The sequence below is a fragment of the Lissotriton helveticus genome, chromosome 5_1 (assembly GCF_964261635.1).
Source record: "Lissotriton helveticus chromosome 5_1, aLisHel1.1, whole genome shotgun sequence".
Lineage (NCBI taxonomy): Eukaryota > Metazoa > Chordata > Amphibia > Caudata > Salamandridae > Lissotriton > Lissotriton helveticus.
The window spans coordinates 738,440,127-738,455,990 of record NC_136065.1 but is presented as its reverse complement, the minus strand read 5'-3'; the positions used below and the strand labels follow the sequence as shown (position 1 = coordinate 738,455,990).

The 15,864-nt window shown below is 47.2% G+C and overlaps 1 protein-coding gene across 2 annotated transcripts in view; it reads right to left on the bottom strand.

Annotated features, from left to right (window-relative positions):
• The window catches only part of HNRNPH3 (heterogeneous nuclear ribonucleoprotein H3), a 187,084-nt gene that overhangs the window by 115,030 nt on the left and 56,190 nt on the right, over nucleotides 1-15,864 (bottom strand). For both annotated transcript variants that reach the window (XM_078643206.1, XM_078643207.1), the window contains one exon: nucleotides 10,393-10,528. In XM_078643206.1, coding sequence (XP_078499332.1) covers nucleotides 10,393-10,528 — 136 coding nt within the window. The remainder of the gene's footprint in view (nucleotides 1-10,392; nucleotides 10,529-15,864) is intronic.

Genomic DNA, 15,864 nt, shown 5'->3' with positions numbered 1-15,864 from the left:
GCCCACTCTGCTAGATGTTGAGAAGCACTTCCTCCCACTGGAGTGGGCAACGGCGGCGGAGGAAGCCACTGTTCATGACTTTTCTCCTCTCGCCATGCTGGAGGACTGCTGTTGGTGACCACCTCTACCTCGGTTAGAAGTTCCTCCTCGAAACTGGGACTTGCCCCGATTCTTGTTCTGGGACCAATGAGGGGTTTGAACCCTCTGTTGAGCCCCCTTGCGCTGGTTGGTCTTGTATCGGCGCTTGAACTCCCTTTTCTTCTCCAAGCTGACCGCTTTGAGAGTGTCCAGCTCGATTTTCATTCTACTTATCTCATCGTCAGTGTGGGAGCCGAAGAGAGAGGAATCAGAATGAAAGGTTTAGGATGTGTTGCTGTGCATCGGGTTTGAGGCCTGTCAAGCGTAACCAAGACGACCTGGAACATACGAATGCGCCGAAAGCACTGCACCGTCCGCCACGCTAATCATCTGGTTCGCAACCAGACAGCCCTCTGTCAGTGTCTCTTCAAAGTCTTTCTGGATTAGAATTTGAAGCAGAGTTAACATCTGAAAAGTTTTCGAAATGATAAATTTGTTCAGGGCCCGTAAATCCAAAATTGGACGCCATTCCCCTGACTTTTTCTTTACTAAGAAGACTCGGGAATAGAACCCCTTGCTGCGTTGACCTTGCGGCACTACCTCGATGGCTCCTTTTTTGATCATCAACTTTACCTGGGCCAAAAGTTCTTTGAGATGGGGAGAGGGTGGCCCCGAAGGTGGACGAGTGGGAGGGAATTTTGTAAACTCCAGGGTATGTCCTTTGGAGAGGACGTCCAGGACCCATTGGTCAGAGGTGATTTCGGACCATTTGCATAAGTACTTTGAGATGCGACCTCCAAGATTTACAGTAGGCAGAAGAAAGGAAGTGAAACGGTCACTGCTTTTTGTTGTTTGAACCACCTCTATATGTTGTTTTTCGTTGGTATGGTCTGGTGTTGAACTGTCGATTTTGGGATTGGAAGGAACCCCTCTGGTTATCGTTGTAGGTGTTGTACGAACGATATTGACCTGATCCACGAAAAGTAGAGGAACCTCCGCCTCTACCTCTTGCCCCCCGAAAGGGCCACTTCTTGTACTGGAGGGTAGCTAAAGACTTTGCAGTGCTGGTGTCCTTTTTTTATCGCCTCAAGGGCATCATCAACATGTTTGCCAAACAACAATTCTCCGTCGTACGGCAAGTCCAGGACTCTTGCCTGTACCTCGGGGCGGCAGGTGGTAGACTTCAACCAGCCTTGACGCCTCAAGACTGCAGCCCCAGCCAATTGACGGAAACCCGTAGAGGAAATGTCGAGTGCGCAATCAATAATTTCGGATGAAATTAACTCCCCCCTCATGTATAATGGTCTGCGCTTCTGCACGGATGGCATCAGGTAGTTGAGGAATCAGTGCGGCAACCTCGGACCACATCTGGCAGTCGTAATGGCCCAAAATAGCCAAAGTATTAGCCGCCCTCACAGTAGTAGCCGCCATGGTTGTAAGTTTCTTTCCTATAGAGTCCAACTTGCGGCCTTCCTGATCAGGAGGAGACGTGAGTGGTGTAGCAGGATTGCGTGATCTTTTCTGTGCTGCCCGAGTTATAACCGAATCTGCTTTCGGTTGTGACACCAAACAGGCCGGGGAAGACGCCGGAGCCTTATATTTTCTGTCCAATCTGGGCAAAACTGCAGGTACAGAATTTGGACGTTCCATTAATTTAAGGCCCTCCTGACAAATATAGTCAATGATTGGTATTGTGAGGGATTGCCTTTGTGATAGGTCCTTAAAATCATACAAGAAGCATTCACTCATGTTGGTGTTTTTCGACCGTGAGATGAAAACGTTTTGCAGCACGGATCATCATATTGTGGAAATTTGCAATGTCCACTGGAGGCGATGCTAGAGGCAAGGTGGGCGGAGTGGAAGGTGTTTGAGCCCTGTAATTGTCCCACTCATTCATCGACGTCATTATCGTCATCAGTATTGTGAGGATCAGGATCCTCGTCGCCGGTGTCAGGACGAGTACCCCCCGGTGACGCGGGTGGAACTGGTGCAGGTGCCTGAGGAAGTTGAGGTTGTGGTGGTGCTGGAGAGGCAGGTATAGAAGGAGGAAACCTGCGGTTATAGTCGTCTAGCATGTGCTGTAGGTTCGTGACCAAAGATAAAGGTATCTGTGTAACTGGTTCCGAAGTAACTGGGTCTGATTCATCAACAGGAAATAATTTGTTCCCATCTTCGACGTTATCCACTTCATCACCCTCATCACTATACTCCTGGCACTTAATGTGCAGATCAGATGGACTGGATGCCTGCTTAAATAGTTCTTCCACCTCTGAATCGTTTCCGGATTCTTCCTCACCAGACTGAAACAATTGATCTGGGAGATGAGTTCCACTTCTCACTGGACTCAGTTGAATGAGAGGTACTCTCCTCAAAGAAGAAACTAACTACTGTATAGATGGCAGCTGTTTTTGGCAAAGGTTGATGAGAAGTCAACGAGCCCGTTGACGTAAATGTGGCAGTGTTAGAATCAACCTGAGGCGTCTGCGTCGTCGCCATAGAGGTAATCGGCATTGAAATTGAAGGCTTTTTCTTCGTCTACGAAGATTTCTTGTCAGTCGACGGAGCCGTCGACGAGATCGGAGCCTTAATCGTCTACGATGTAGACGTCAACGAGACAACCGCCGACGAAGCCGTCGACGATTTAAAATGGTAGTCGATGGCGGCGCCGTCGACGAGACCACCGTCGACGACGATGGGGCTGTCGACGAGCTGCTTTTATAGGACTTGATCTTAGTCGACTGTGTTCGCGTCGACGAGGGAAGAGCCGACAATGAGTCGCCGACGGTTTCGCTTTGGCGCTCGTCGACGAGATCTTCACAATAGAAGTGATGGGTCTCACCTTCTGGGCCGCCGTCGACGAGGTGATCGTCGTCAACGTAGCGCTGGTCGACATAGTACATGTCGTCGTCGACGTAGAGGTTACAGTCACTGACTTGGTCGTCGCTGAAGACGTCGCCGGACGCGTTGACGAGCCAATGCCAGATTTTTTAATGGAGTCGTCGACGTAGAGGTTACAGTCACTGACTTGGTCGTCACTGAAGACGTCGCCGGACGCGTTGACGAGCCAATGCCAGATTTTTTAATGGAAGGCAAGGCTTTGGGCGCAGACGTCAGGGAACCAGGTCCCGTAGACGTGCCCTGAAGCAAATCCTGTGGGGAGACAATCCTGGAGGACTCCAACAGTCTACTTTTCTTCAGAAGGAGATGGAACCTCAGTCTCAGACCCACGCTTCTGAGAGGATTTAGAAATACCAGATGAAAAACTTACGTCAGAAACCACAGACTGAAGTCTTCAACTTCTGTAGCCACAGAAGGAGACGGGCCTCTCTATCCCTCAGTCTTGGGAGGGAAAGTGCGACAGTACTTAGTTTTTCACCTTGTGGTCTGGGTAGAGACAGTAAATGCATTTACTGTGTGGATCCTCATGGAAAAGGCGCAGTTTACCACAAGGGCAGGCTTTAAATAAAGATTTCTTATTTGAAGACATTTTCTGATGAAAAAAGTTAGAGTTGAAGAAAACTGAGCAGAGCTCAGGGAGACTCCCTTCACACGACGTGCGGTAGAAAATCTGAGGACTTGGGCTTCTGAGAAGGTTCTAGAGGAGGCTACAGCCTGATTGGCTGGAATGTGAACCAACACATAATGACACTAATATGCTACTAAAGTGAGTTCTCCCTTAGGCTTTTCAATGGGCCTATTATGTTCTATGGTACTTTTGAAATGTACATATATTATATGTATATTTTTATTTATAATATTTTTCATGTATACATGTATATTTTACTGCTATTTTATGTACCGTGGTACTCCCACTTTGACGACAGGGGATATTCAAGCATGTGCATCTATGAAAGACACCCCATATACTTGAGAACTGTAGTTCTCAGATTCACATGCCTGAATCATTCCCAGTCGTCGAAAAGTGATGCAGCCCTCAGGGGTCTTCTCTGGTCACCATTTACATGGGGCTGACAGGTGGCCAGAGATGCCAATTGGGTTTTAGTTTCAACACAGTTTTAGGGAAGGAACACAGGCCCTGGGTACCTGATTGGCAGGAACCCAGGGCACACTCCGTCAAAGTACATCAGCAGTTAAGAAAAAAGTGGGGGCATACCAATGCAAGAAAGATGGCACTTTCACAGTGCCTCTTTCCACTAAGGAGTAATTATATTACTCCAGTATTGGAACTTTCATAGATTCACATGCCTGAATAATTCCCCGTCGTCGAGACTGGAGTCTCCGGTACATAAAAAAAGCAATGCTTATTAGTATAGCAAACTGAAAAGAGGCCTAGGCCCATTTCCCTTTTGCAACCCATAACCTTTGTTATGTAAAAGGCCAAACTTTCCAGTGAACCAATCTGAGCTCCTCACCCTCTAGAACCCTCCTGAGAGAACCTTTTGCCCTTCAGATTTTCTACCGCACGTTGTGCTAGGGAGTCTCCTTTGAGCTCTGCTCAAAGGAGAGGGGTTGGCCTAACAGCTAAGGCGCTCGACCTCTGACCTGGGGAACTTGGTTCGAGTCTCGGTAACGACGCCAAAAAAAACCTGTGATTCTGGGCAAATCACCTTATCTCCCCGTGCCTAAAATGAAAGTGTGTCCTCATGTAACGTAACTGGTGCTATGTAAAGCGCTCTGATAACTGGTTCGGTTCTAGTTCGCGCTATATAAAACTCTGGGGGGGGGGTACCTCTTCATTTTCTACTCAATCTGGATTAGATTTGGGCGTTTTCTCTTTTCAGATATAGGAGAAAAAAGGTTTATTCAGAGCCTGTGCCACCTGTTTGAAGAAAAGGCTCTATACAGGCGACCCTCATAAGGATGGCATCTACTGCCAGCTACTATGGCTTCAAAAACTTAAGCCAGGAAGGAAGTCCTGTCTAGTGAGGAGTCTACATCTTCTAGGAGATCTAAAAAAAGAAGCTGATCTCCTCAGGCTCATACCGCAGGAGAAAGACCTGAGCAGGCCCTTAAAAAGACCACCCTAGGGTCTTCTGGGCGCAGTCCCTCTAAATCTCCTCCAAGCAAGGAAAAGGAGAGCAAGGGTAATGCTCTCCTTTTCACCGCACCAGTCACCGCACCAGTGTTGGACATCTTTATTTTGGAAACCTCAACCAGCCGTGTCCTCTCATACCAGCTGGCCAGGGGAATCTCAGCCCTAATGTGGATTGTTGTATCAATCGTACACGTGTCGAACCGGGACCTTAAATCATCCCAGGAACCCTGGGATGATTTATTTAAGGTGACCGATTGGTGAACCCTGATGAATCTGCCATAAAATACACAAGGCAGTGAAACATGTCGGTTACAGGTAGTGGTATGCGACAGTAAGCTACCAGCCTTTTTATTTCACCAGCACACACCAGATTTAGTAATAAAGTTGTACAATTGGTGTGGCTGTTGATTTTAATCACTTTGTCACATCAAGGAGCGATTGCTTCTTGTTGAGCACCTATCTCTTTGCACTATTTTGTTTTGGACACTATTTTCTTTTTGAAAAGGAATTGCGACCGATGATGAGAAAGGGGCATAGAATTGGTAACATCTGCCAAGTTCCCTGAGGGTTGTTCGCCCGTGAGGTGCCTTCCTTTTCACCACACATTTTTTTGTTTGTTATTTAAGTGTGGGTGGATATACTGTCTCAGTGGGACAGACATCATTGGTTGTGTCGAGTTGAACTCTGCCCGGAATCTCCCACTTGCAGTTCACAAACAGTGTTTCGATGTGAACGGTCCGGCATTAGAGAAGATGCACCTAACCACAAATATAGAGGGGGTGATGTTGGACTTAAACAGTATTTCTTCCAACCAAGTATATTTTCATGCCTATTAGATGAATGCTAACCAATGTCCAGGGTACAGGGATTTTTTGGTATTGAATGACTACAACAGTAACTGCAACGTCGACCGCATCTGACCATGATATCGTTGACTATTTCGTCGACAGGCTCGTCGATGAGGGGGACAAAACCCAGAAAAACGTTTTTTAACCAGTAAGACAATTACCCGCGAAATTACATCGCCAAGTAAGGAGAAACCTCTGGTACCATCTCACCTTTTGGAGGAAGAGGAGTCATAATAATAATAATAAAGACATTTGTAGAGCGCATGGATTACGCCATCCCGGCGTGTCCCCGCGCTAAAAACAGGAGAGGAAAGAAGACTCATCCGAGGTCGGTCGGAATGGGAGGATGATGGTGGACCTTTTGGCTACGCTAGTAGCCCATCGCAGTTACAAGTGAAGTACCAAACCGATGACTCAGAAGACTAATATCAGGGGTTTCAAGATCGCCCCCAGCAACAATACCACCAAGAGTATCAGCAGGAGATGGTGAGTGTTCATCTTCTTTACTAAAATATTTGCAGTTCATGCTAGAAGATTATAAAGAGACATCCTGTACTGAATACCTCTAAATGTGCAGCTGCTAACAGGATGACAACAACTGACTTGGCCCCAGCCCTACCGTCCTGTTGATCCTGTTGACCTGCCTGCCTTGACCCTCTTGAAGATTAGGACTCCCATCAGCAGAGGCTCTGCTGCAACAACCCCCCCCTGGTGCCAGTCAGGATGCTCCGGACCAGCCCACTCTGCACCCGCCGAGCCTGGCCCGTGTCCAAGTGAACCAAGACCACGAGGACGTCTCCCCCCGGAGACTGAGACCCGAAGTCCAGTGCCCAAAGACCCTCCGCGACGAACCAGACTATGCCTGCCGACTCAGAACCAGGGGCCACCCCAACCGCGACCAGCTGAAGGTAAGCTTTCTGACACCCAAAGACACCCGGCACCACTCGGCCCCCTGTGCCTCCCTTTGGGGTACCTACCTGTGCTCCAAGATCCCAACTTGCCTCTCAGAGTGCTAGTCGCCCCTGGAGAGTCTCCGTCCCAGAGCCTGCAGCCTTTTTTCCCTTTTGACCGGTCCCATTGGATAACATGGAGCGCCAGACGTCTCGAGAGCACCCAGCCGCCCGAGTGCCGCTGGCTGTGCCACCTTTGTCATATCCTACTTCCCCCTTTGCCCTGAGCAAGTGACCAGGAGCTCAGCTCCCACAGCCACGTGGCCTGCTAGCCAGCAGCCACCAACCGGAGGCTCCCTTTACCTCATTGGATAACATTGGGCCCAACTACCTCTGCACCCGGCCGCCCATGTGCCGCTGGGGGTGAACTAACTGTACTTACCTGACACTGGGGGACCCCTGAGTCTATGCCCAGAACCCTAACTTCACCAGCCAAGTACTTACCTGGAAACCGTTAACTCACTTACCTGCCATTGGATAACAGGAAACCGTTAACTCACTTACCTGCCATTGGATAACAGGAAACCGTTAACTCACTTACCTGCCATTGGATAACAATCTTTTAAGTGTGAAGTTTTGGAAACTAAAAATATTCATATAAAATCACCCGAATTCTGAAGTACTCACCTGTGATCAGGGGAGAAGCCAGTACTGTACCTAGTAGCCCAGTACTGAACTGCAAACGTAATCCTTACCGGGTTTACTAGTAATCTGTATTTTCTCCATAGGAATCCATTGTCTGCTTTTCTATGAAATTTCTTCTAAGTGTCTACTTTTGAAAACTTGAAATATTCTTTAAAAATTATACGAAATACTGAAACGCAATTACTTACCTGTTTTAAGTTGAGACCCCAGTACTGGACCCAGGAGCCTAGTACTGGATTACAAAAGTACAGAGATCATACTTTACATGCAACCTGAATTTTCTCCCATTGGATAACATTGACAGATTGAAAAGTTTCGAAGTGTGAACTTTTAAAACAGCTTTATATTACTGAAAAATCACGATTAACTAAAATGATTTTACTAAATTGGTTTCAGCTTAGACCCCAGGACTGAATCTAGGATCTAGTCCTGAAACTACTCAAGTAATCTACTGTACTTGTATGATGAAAACCCATTGAATTCAATGCTATAGTTTGTTTAGAACTGTGTTGCCTACTGCAAACCCTGGATCTATTGTATTCACAAAGTTTATTTATTGCCTCTTTGCAAAGTAATTACATGAGAGTACTCCTAGAGAAAAGTATATTTTAATGCCTGTTGGTTCTAAAAATAAAACTATATCCTTTGATAGAAAACAATTGGCCTGGAGTTCAGTCCTTGAGTGTGAGAAATCCTTTGCTGACTGAGTGTGTACAACAAATGCTTTACACTGTCCTCTGGTACTGCCTTATTGCTCGACCAAGCTACCACGTTGGAGAGTAGGGTCAGTACTGACTTTGGCCTCTGTTATACCTCTGGGGTTTGTGGACTCTATACACACTACCTTATTCTGGTCCAGTATATATAGAGCCACTTTCTCACAGGCACTTGCCTGCTATTGGGCAATCAAACATTTTCGGTTTTTCCTGTGGGGTATTCCATTTACTGTAAAGACTGACCACAAACCTCTAATGTTTGCGTTTACAATAAAAGGGTCAAATAGCACCACCCGCAGAATAGCCAGATGGATTCTGGGGCTTGAAGGGTACAATTTCAGTGTTAAATACGTGCCAGGTTCACAAAACATTGTTGCTGATTTCTTATTCCGTTCACCACATATGGGTGAATGCAATACTGTTTCAAATAATTGTGATGTCATACTACAACTTACGTTTGACCAAGGAAGAATGGGACAAGGCTGTGCAAGCTGATACTGAAACGGGGTCAAAGAGTTAATCAGAAATGGTAGGCCTGCTACCAAAAGTGTGGTTCTGGTAAACCGGTGCAATTACTGGGACATAAGACTAGAGTTGAATATTTAAGAAGGTATGGTTTGCCTTGGGGAGAAGGTGGTTCCTCCTGAGAACCTAAGAGAGAATAGTAGAACTGGCTCATGTGGGTCATTTGGAGTGCAGCCTTACCAAGAACAAAATCTGCTTGGACTACTGGTGGTCAGGCATGGATGCTATGACAGAATGTTGTGGAGAACTGTTTAGATTGTAGCCACAGTGACAAGATTCAAACTCGCAAACCACTACTGTCCCCAGTGGTGGTTCCAGACAGGCCTTGGACCAAATTGGCCTTTGACATAATTGGTCCTCTGAACATGAAAAGTTTAAATGAAAGATTAATTTTAGTATTGGTGGACTACCACACTCGTTGGGTGGTGTATAAATGTGCACATCAGATTGACATGAAAGTACTCGCACAATTCTTGGAAGGAGTTTTTGTGATGAGGGTATACAAGACACTTTGGTCACTGACAATGGGGTGCAATTCACTTCCGAAAACATGAGTTTCTGGCATACAGGGGCATCAACAATCACAAGACAGCATTATATTGTACAAGTGCAAATGGGCTTGTAGAGCGGATCAACCGTATGGTCAAAGAATGCCTTCAGAGAACAGCGAGACAACTCTGCCTTAATGAAAACTATTTAGTCATATTGCGCCACTCCCAATAGTGTAACAGGAATTTCCCCTCTCACCTCTCTCAAAGGGAGGGTCCCCTGTTAAGTCCTTAGAAACTGCCACTGCAGGATGCATGGCGCAAACAAAATGAGAAAGTCGACATGGCACACTGTGTGCCATGCCAGCTAGCACTACATAACTAGTTAAGTCACCCCTCCAGCAGCATTACCAGCCCCAAGGCAGGGTGCATTATATCCCAGCTCTGGGCATATCTACAAGAGCTGATACCCCCCTACAATATTGGGGTCTATTTCTTAATATTGCAAGTGTCGTACCATATACAGTCTGCTTCCTACACTCCATATTCATCAAGACTGCCCAATGCTGCTTGAATATACAAAGATTAAGACCGCCCTAAGGAATACTACACCACAATGCTGTAACCACCCACAAACCAGCTACCTAGATCCCTTGTTGGCTTTATGCACCGTGTACAGCACTCTGCTGCCTTTTGCCTAGGTTTACACTACAGAAAAAAACACATGGGTAGGACAATTCACAGATAGACACCCTGGAAGAGAAGTACATTTGCCGTACAGTTTGAAAAGAAATATCCCTCCAAAACATGAGTGACAGCACTGCGTACCACTGCCACAAGAAAATCTTGTAAAAGATATGCAGAACACAAAAAACTCATTGGGTCTTGTGGGAACTAACATAGCATTTTCATGTGAGTGTTTGGTTCTTGGTACATTTGTTTTTTGCGCTCAAGTTCCTGAAATTTCATGAATCATTTCCACCATCTAAACTTAGGCAGAAAATGTTGGAAAATGTGTACTTTGCTTGCATGCCAAGAAAAAGATACAGTATATTTTTGTATCAGTTCACTCCAAACATAACTTATGGCAAACTATTTTCCATCACCAATTTCACAGAAAGCTTAATGAAACAGTGTGCAACATACGCATATTGCTCTTATCCTTAGACATAGCAGCTACAGCATCTTCATGTGTTGCAAACTCCACATCAGCTTCGCCACTTGCCCTTCCATCAGCTCCAATATCAATGTGAATTCTTATAGGATTTAGTGGTGAGAAAAACTGTGGATAAATGTGCAAAAGTTTTGCTTTAGTCTTAAGTTTAAGCTGTTTTGCAGGCACACAAACATGCGGACCACCCATTTAAAATATATATATTAAAATTGATATTACTTGCCTGCAATAGCATGGAATATTACATTTATTTTACCACAGTAGCCTCGTAACTTTACACCTGCATGCTGCCTAACTTTTCCGAAACCACAACTCGTGCAAAAGGGACACTGCTACTGTGTTCAGAAACGCTTCGGTGTCATGAGTAGTCACTCATCAACCCAGCAGAGGAGGTACAAAAGTATTTCCTCTACAGGAAAAAAACAAACCTTAAAAAAACTATTGCAATCACTGAGGAGTGTCACACTGAATAGCTGTGTGCAGTCCGCATACTGAAATTAGCAGCTTTTGCTTGGTTGAATTAATAGATGTGTATCAAATGTAAGCAGTGTTTATATGATATTTAAATAAATCATGCACAATTGGGAGACTTATTACTAATATTACTTTGCTAATATTACCTTGGTGCCTGGGACATTGCATGTGTGGTTGTTATGTATTACCCTTGTAGAGGTATTTAAAAGTCTGTACTGTGGTGATCATGGCTGGTCACTGCTCATAGGGTGGTCACTAATTTAATTCTTTGATATGTAAAAACACTAATAGCATTAGTAGCTCAGGATCATTTCCAGTGAACATTTAGTAGCGGTTCTTACTCAAAAGGTTGGCGACCCGTGGACTAGACATTTCAACACGACATACATACTCTTCGTTTTGGATAAATAATCGAAATTAACAAACTGCAGCTTATTGCCACAAAAATGAGTTTCATCCCCAAAGAGCATAGTCATTTCACCAAGCTCGTAGGCAGAGTTCTCTCATGCTTGGTCATTAAATACCAGGAAAACCCAGAATATTGCTGGGATTCTCAGCACCATCATGCATCACAGTGCTCCAGCCACATTTACTTTGAAGAGAGAACTCCAAGGATGCCAACAGTCAGTAATTGTGAGAAAATGGGATGTATTATATGGTGTAGTTGCCAGACCTCACCGTGCAATACGCTACCCACTCTCGTAGGGTCAGTCAGGCTTAGTTTGTCAAAACCTTAGTTACCCTGGTCAACAGCAGTCTTCAGCCTAGTGGTTATTGCCGCGGATGTCTATCTAGTGGTCCTGATGCAAGGGATACATGTAGGAAGCTGGCTCTGTATATTCTATACCAAAATAAGGTATAGTGTGCATAGAGCTCCATGGAAACCCCCAAGGTAGGCAGAGGTAAAGTAGATAGCACCTCACTCTCCATTTGTGGTAGTGTGGGGCAGTAAGGTTTTCAGAGGGTAGGGTGAAGCATTTGATGTACACACTTAGGCAAGAAATGATGTTACACACTCAAAGACTGAAATCAAAGCAATTTGGATAAAAAATATTTCTAGGGAGTTCCTTGGGGAGGGGTGGTATTACAAAAGTTCGTTGGGGGTAAGGGGAGGGAGTGGGGGGGTAGTGGTGGCGATGGGTGTGAATGGGTGACAGCGCTAGTTGTTCTATGGTTTTTAAGTGATGTGTCTCAGGACGGTTTCTGTTTGGCTTCTGGGGTTCTGGAGGTGTGCCCTTTGACTGAGGTGGTGGGGTGGCTGTACGGGAGGACCTTGCCTTTGCCGGAAAGCGGGGAGAGGGGATGATGTTTGGGGTTGCTTGGCGGGGGGGGGGGGTTTTGGTGGGCTGGGGGGAATGTGGAGGACTAGATTGGCCTGTATTGTCTCGTTCCTGGACACTTTTGCAGGTTGTCATTTCACCGTGTTGCTAGTAGTCCCCGAAGGTGGGTGTAGAGGGGTGATGCGGGAGTAGCGAGGGTGGGGTTGTTGCCTAAAGATGCCTTAGTATTGGGACATGGAATGTCGAAGGCCTGAATTCCCCGCAAAAACGTCAGAAGATGTGGAAGTATGTGAATGACCATCAGCTTGATATCGTGGCTCTCCAGGAGACTCACTTGTCACGTAGGGAAGAACTTCGGCTGCGGTGTAGGAGAGTGGGGTCTGCAATCCCATGGCCACCCCAGATTTTTGCTTTTTGCTTCACTGATTTACGACTTTCCCTGGCTGTGGGCCTGCTAATCAGACCCACAGCCTAGCTGTTCTCTCTCTAAATTACAACCATGTACCTTAGGTGCATTTTACCAATTGGTACTGGGCCACCTTATCAGTCCCTATACAGCATACCTTAGGTATCCAGGGCATAGGTGTACCCAGGGCCTACCAGGGGCTGAAGCATGTATTATGCCACCCCTGGCTGGCCACCCAAACAGACACAACTGGCTGCACGACAGCTGGGGCAAGGTGGTGTAAACACCCTTTGCTTTAGATATAGTATTCCTATATCTAACCCTAAAATGGACACATATATTCCTATCAGTCACTCCTATAGCAGGCCTTATCAATCCTGAAGGTAGAGTGCTTGGAATTATGTGAGATGGTGCTCTGGCATGAGCTGAGCCAGTTTGCAGCTTGCGGAACCAAGACCAAATAGCTGTTCCATGATAACGCTATACCATATACTCTTAAGTGCATTATAATCCTCGCGGTTAAATGCTAACTTTGGTATAGCTTTATCAAAACATGTCAAGTAAGGTGTCATACGAATTGGAATACTAAACCCTCGCCAATTCTGGCGACGGGGTTAGCATTCCACCCTTCTAAAGGGACACGACATGTATGTAACTGTGAACCCCGGTTAAAGTCAGACATAGCCTCAGCTCCACAAAATGGATGCTGCCACCGAGACACAAGTCTGCCCTCTTGCTGCTGGGAGTCCTTCCAGCAACGGAGGCCTGGACAAAGGGTTTCCTGTCAGGGGCGGTGCTAGCACCATCCCAGACAGGATTTTGTGTATTCCAGGTAGGCTGGGCTGAAAGGAAGGTGACTGCAAGTGGTACCCCGGTGCTCACTGTGCATATGCCGGCTCAAACCAGTTCCTGGGGCACACCAGCCCCTGAGCTGGGGAGAGACCGGACAAAGGAGAGGGGTGTAACCACCCCCCTCCTAGTCCCACCCATAGGGCAGGACTTAGTCGCGTGCCAGCCCCTTTTCTTAGTATAAAGATAGGAGCAGGCCCCCTTCCCAAATTAGATCATTCTGAATCTTGAAACTACTTTCCACGAAAGGAACTCTTGACTCTTCTGAAGACTCTCCCTTGTGGCTAAGGAGTAGCCACCCTGCACCAGCAGGCACCATCGAAGCTCTTGCGGTTTGCGGAAGTCCATCCTCTGGATCAAGACTGCCCAGCTCGACGAGACCCGGATTCCCTGCCATCTGACCTCTACCTACATCATCCAGCACAGCTGAGATTCGTGGGTGTGACGAGACCCGTGGGACCGGCCATCTTCAAGACCTGCACGACGCTTCTCCAGCACGACCCCCGAGAGACCCTCGAGTAAGTGCACTGGGGTTTGAGAAGCCCTAACCCTAAGCAGCTCCAGCACCGAAGTCCAGCCTCCCAGCATCCACGAGATCTGCGTGGGGCCCTTCTGCTTCCTTGCTGCTTGCCACGTTGTCCGGTCACTTGCCCGTTGGCTAGTGACCCTCTGGACGACGTACCACGACGATTTCACCGCTGGTCTGGTTGCTCCAGACTGGCCCTTGCTCCCCTCCAACAGAGGAGCACCCTGGACCCTCCTGGTCCACTCCAGACACCATCTTGAGTCCACCGCGTGGGCTTGCCTTTGCCAAGGCTTGTTGCTCCAATCCTGGTTTCAGCAGCGCCGACAGCAGACACCCTCGTGGGACAGCTCGCCCCTCCATCCTGGTCGCCGACAACGCCTCCTGGTCCGAGAGACTGCAGAGCCAAGTGTCGCCCACTCACTGGTCGAGGTGCCCTCATCCGGTGCCATCCTGGTGCCCATCTGATCACTGGCTAGTGATCAAGAACTGAGTCCCCTCTGCTTTCAGGTCATCTTCAACTCCGATCCAGGCTTGGATCCCATCGAACTTCATCACTAGTCGCCTGCCAGCAACAACTTCTTTCAGGCTCCATAGACTGTAACGAGGATTCCCGACGTCTTTTGAACCCTATGCAGCCGCAGCCCCTGGGCTAGGTAACTCGAGCATTTCGGTGCTCCAACGTAGGTTCACTATCTAAGTGTCCAGATCCTTTTTCGTTTTCAGCCTAACTGGTCGGATTCGTCCGATAACACTAACTTTACGAAATCTAGCATCCATAGACTTTGTCCCGCATCCCGCGTGAGAGTGCACACACTGCACCCGATCTCCCTAGGCCTCCTGCTCCTAACCTTAGGGTTCAGTAGTGTAGTCCTAGCGATCCTGAAGCCTCTGGATCTTGTTACTTACCTGCTAGTATTTCGCATTCCACTTTTGTAGTATATGGTTTTTCGTGCCCCTCGGGCATTTGTGTAAATTGTGCGACTTAAAGTATTTTCGTAAGAGTTTTGTATTGTGCTTAGCTCCCTGACTCAAAGAGTTCAGGGTAGACTTGTTATAAATAAATATCCTTTATTTTCATAACAACTTGTGTGGTGTCCTTTCACTTGGTGTTCAAGGGGTATATGTGATGGTAAAACAGCTGGCTTAACACGCCCTCTAGAGTTTAGCCTGAAGACTGCTCGTGTCCATGCTACTAGGATAGCTGGTCTGAAAGGTTGACTTACAACCAATCATCAATAAGGGTTGTTTGGTATGATACAAAGTGATCACTAGAATAGTGAGCACTATATATCAGGCCAACTTCTCACATGCGGCACAAGCTTTTCCCCCTCATATAGATCGTCTGCTCCTACGAAACACAGGGGAGTGGCTCTTCTCTTTCGAGCAGCCCTTCATTTCCAGCCTATGGACGTGCGCAGCGACAAAGAAGGTAGTTGGCTGATGGTGAAGGGTCTGGTCCATGGTAGACTGAGCACTTTTGTGCTGGTGTATGCCCCCAATGCGGGACAAAACTGCTTTCTTCGGGGCCTGCTGCGGAGGATAGGTGACTTTGTTGAGGGGCACTTGTTTTTGCTGGGGGACTTTAACTTAGTGTGGAGTAGAGAGATGGATAGCTCTGGCTCCCAAAGGGCTGATGCAGGTTTGTTCTCCGCTGAGACACAGCGGCTTCTTGGTGACCTGGGCTTACTCGACGGATGGCGCTCCATGCACCCCCTGACCCGAGATTACACCTTTTTCTCCCATGTCCACAACTCCTACTCTCGCCTGGATCACATTTTTCCTAGTCAAGCCCTCAGGGGATGTCCGTGACTCTAGCATATCCCTGCTGTCTGTTTCTGATCATAGTCTGCTCGCGCTTGGACTCCGCTGGTCGCCGGCAGGCGACGGTCTTCGAAAGTGGTACTTCCCG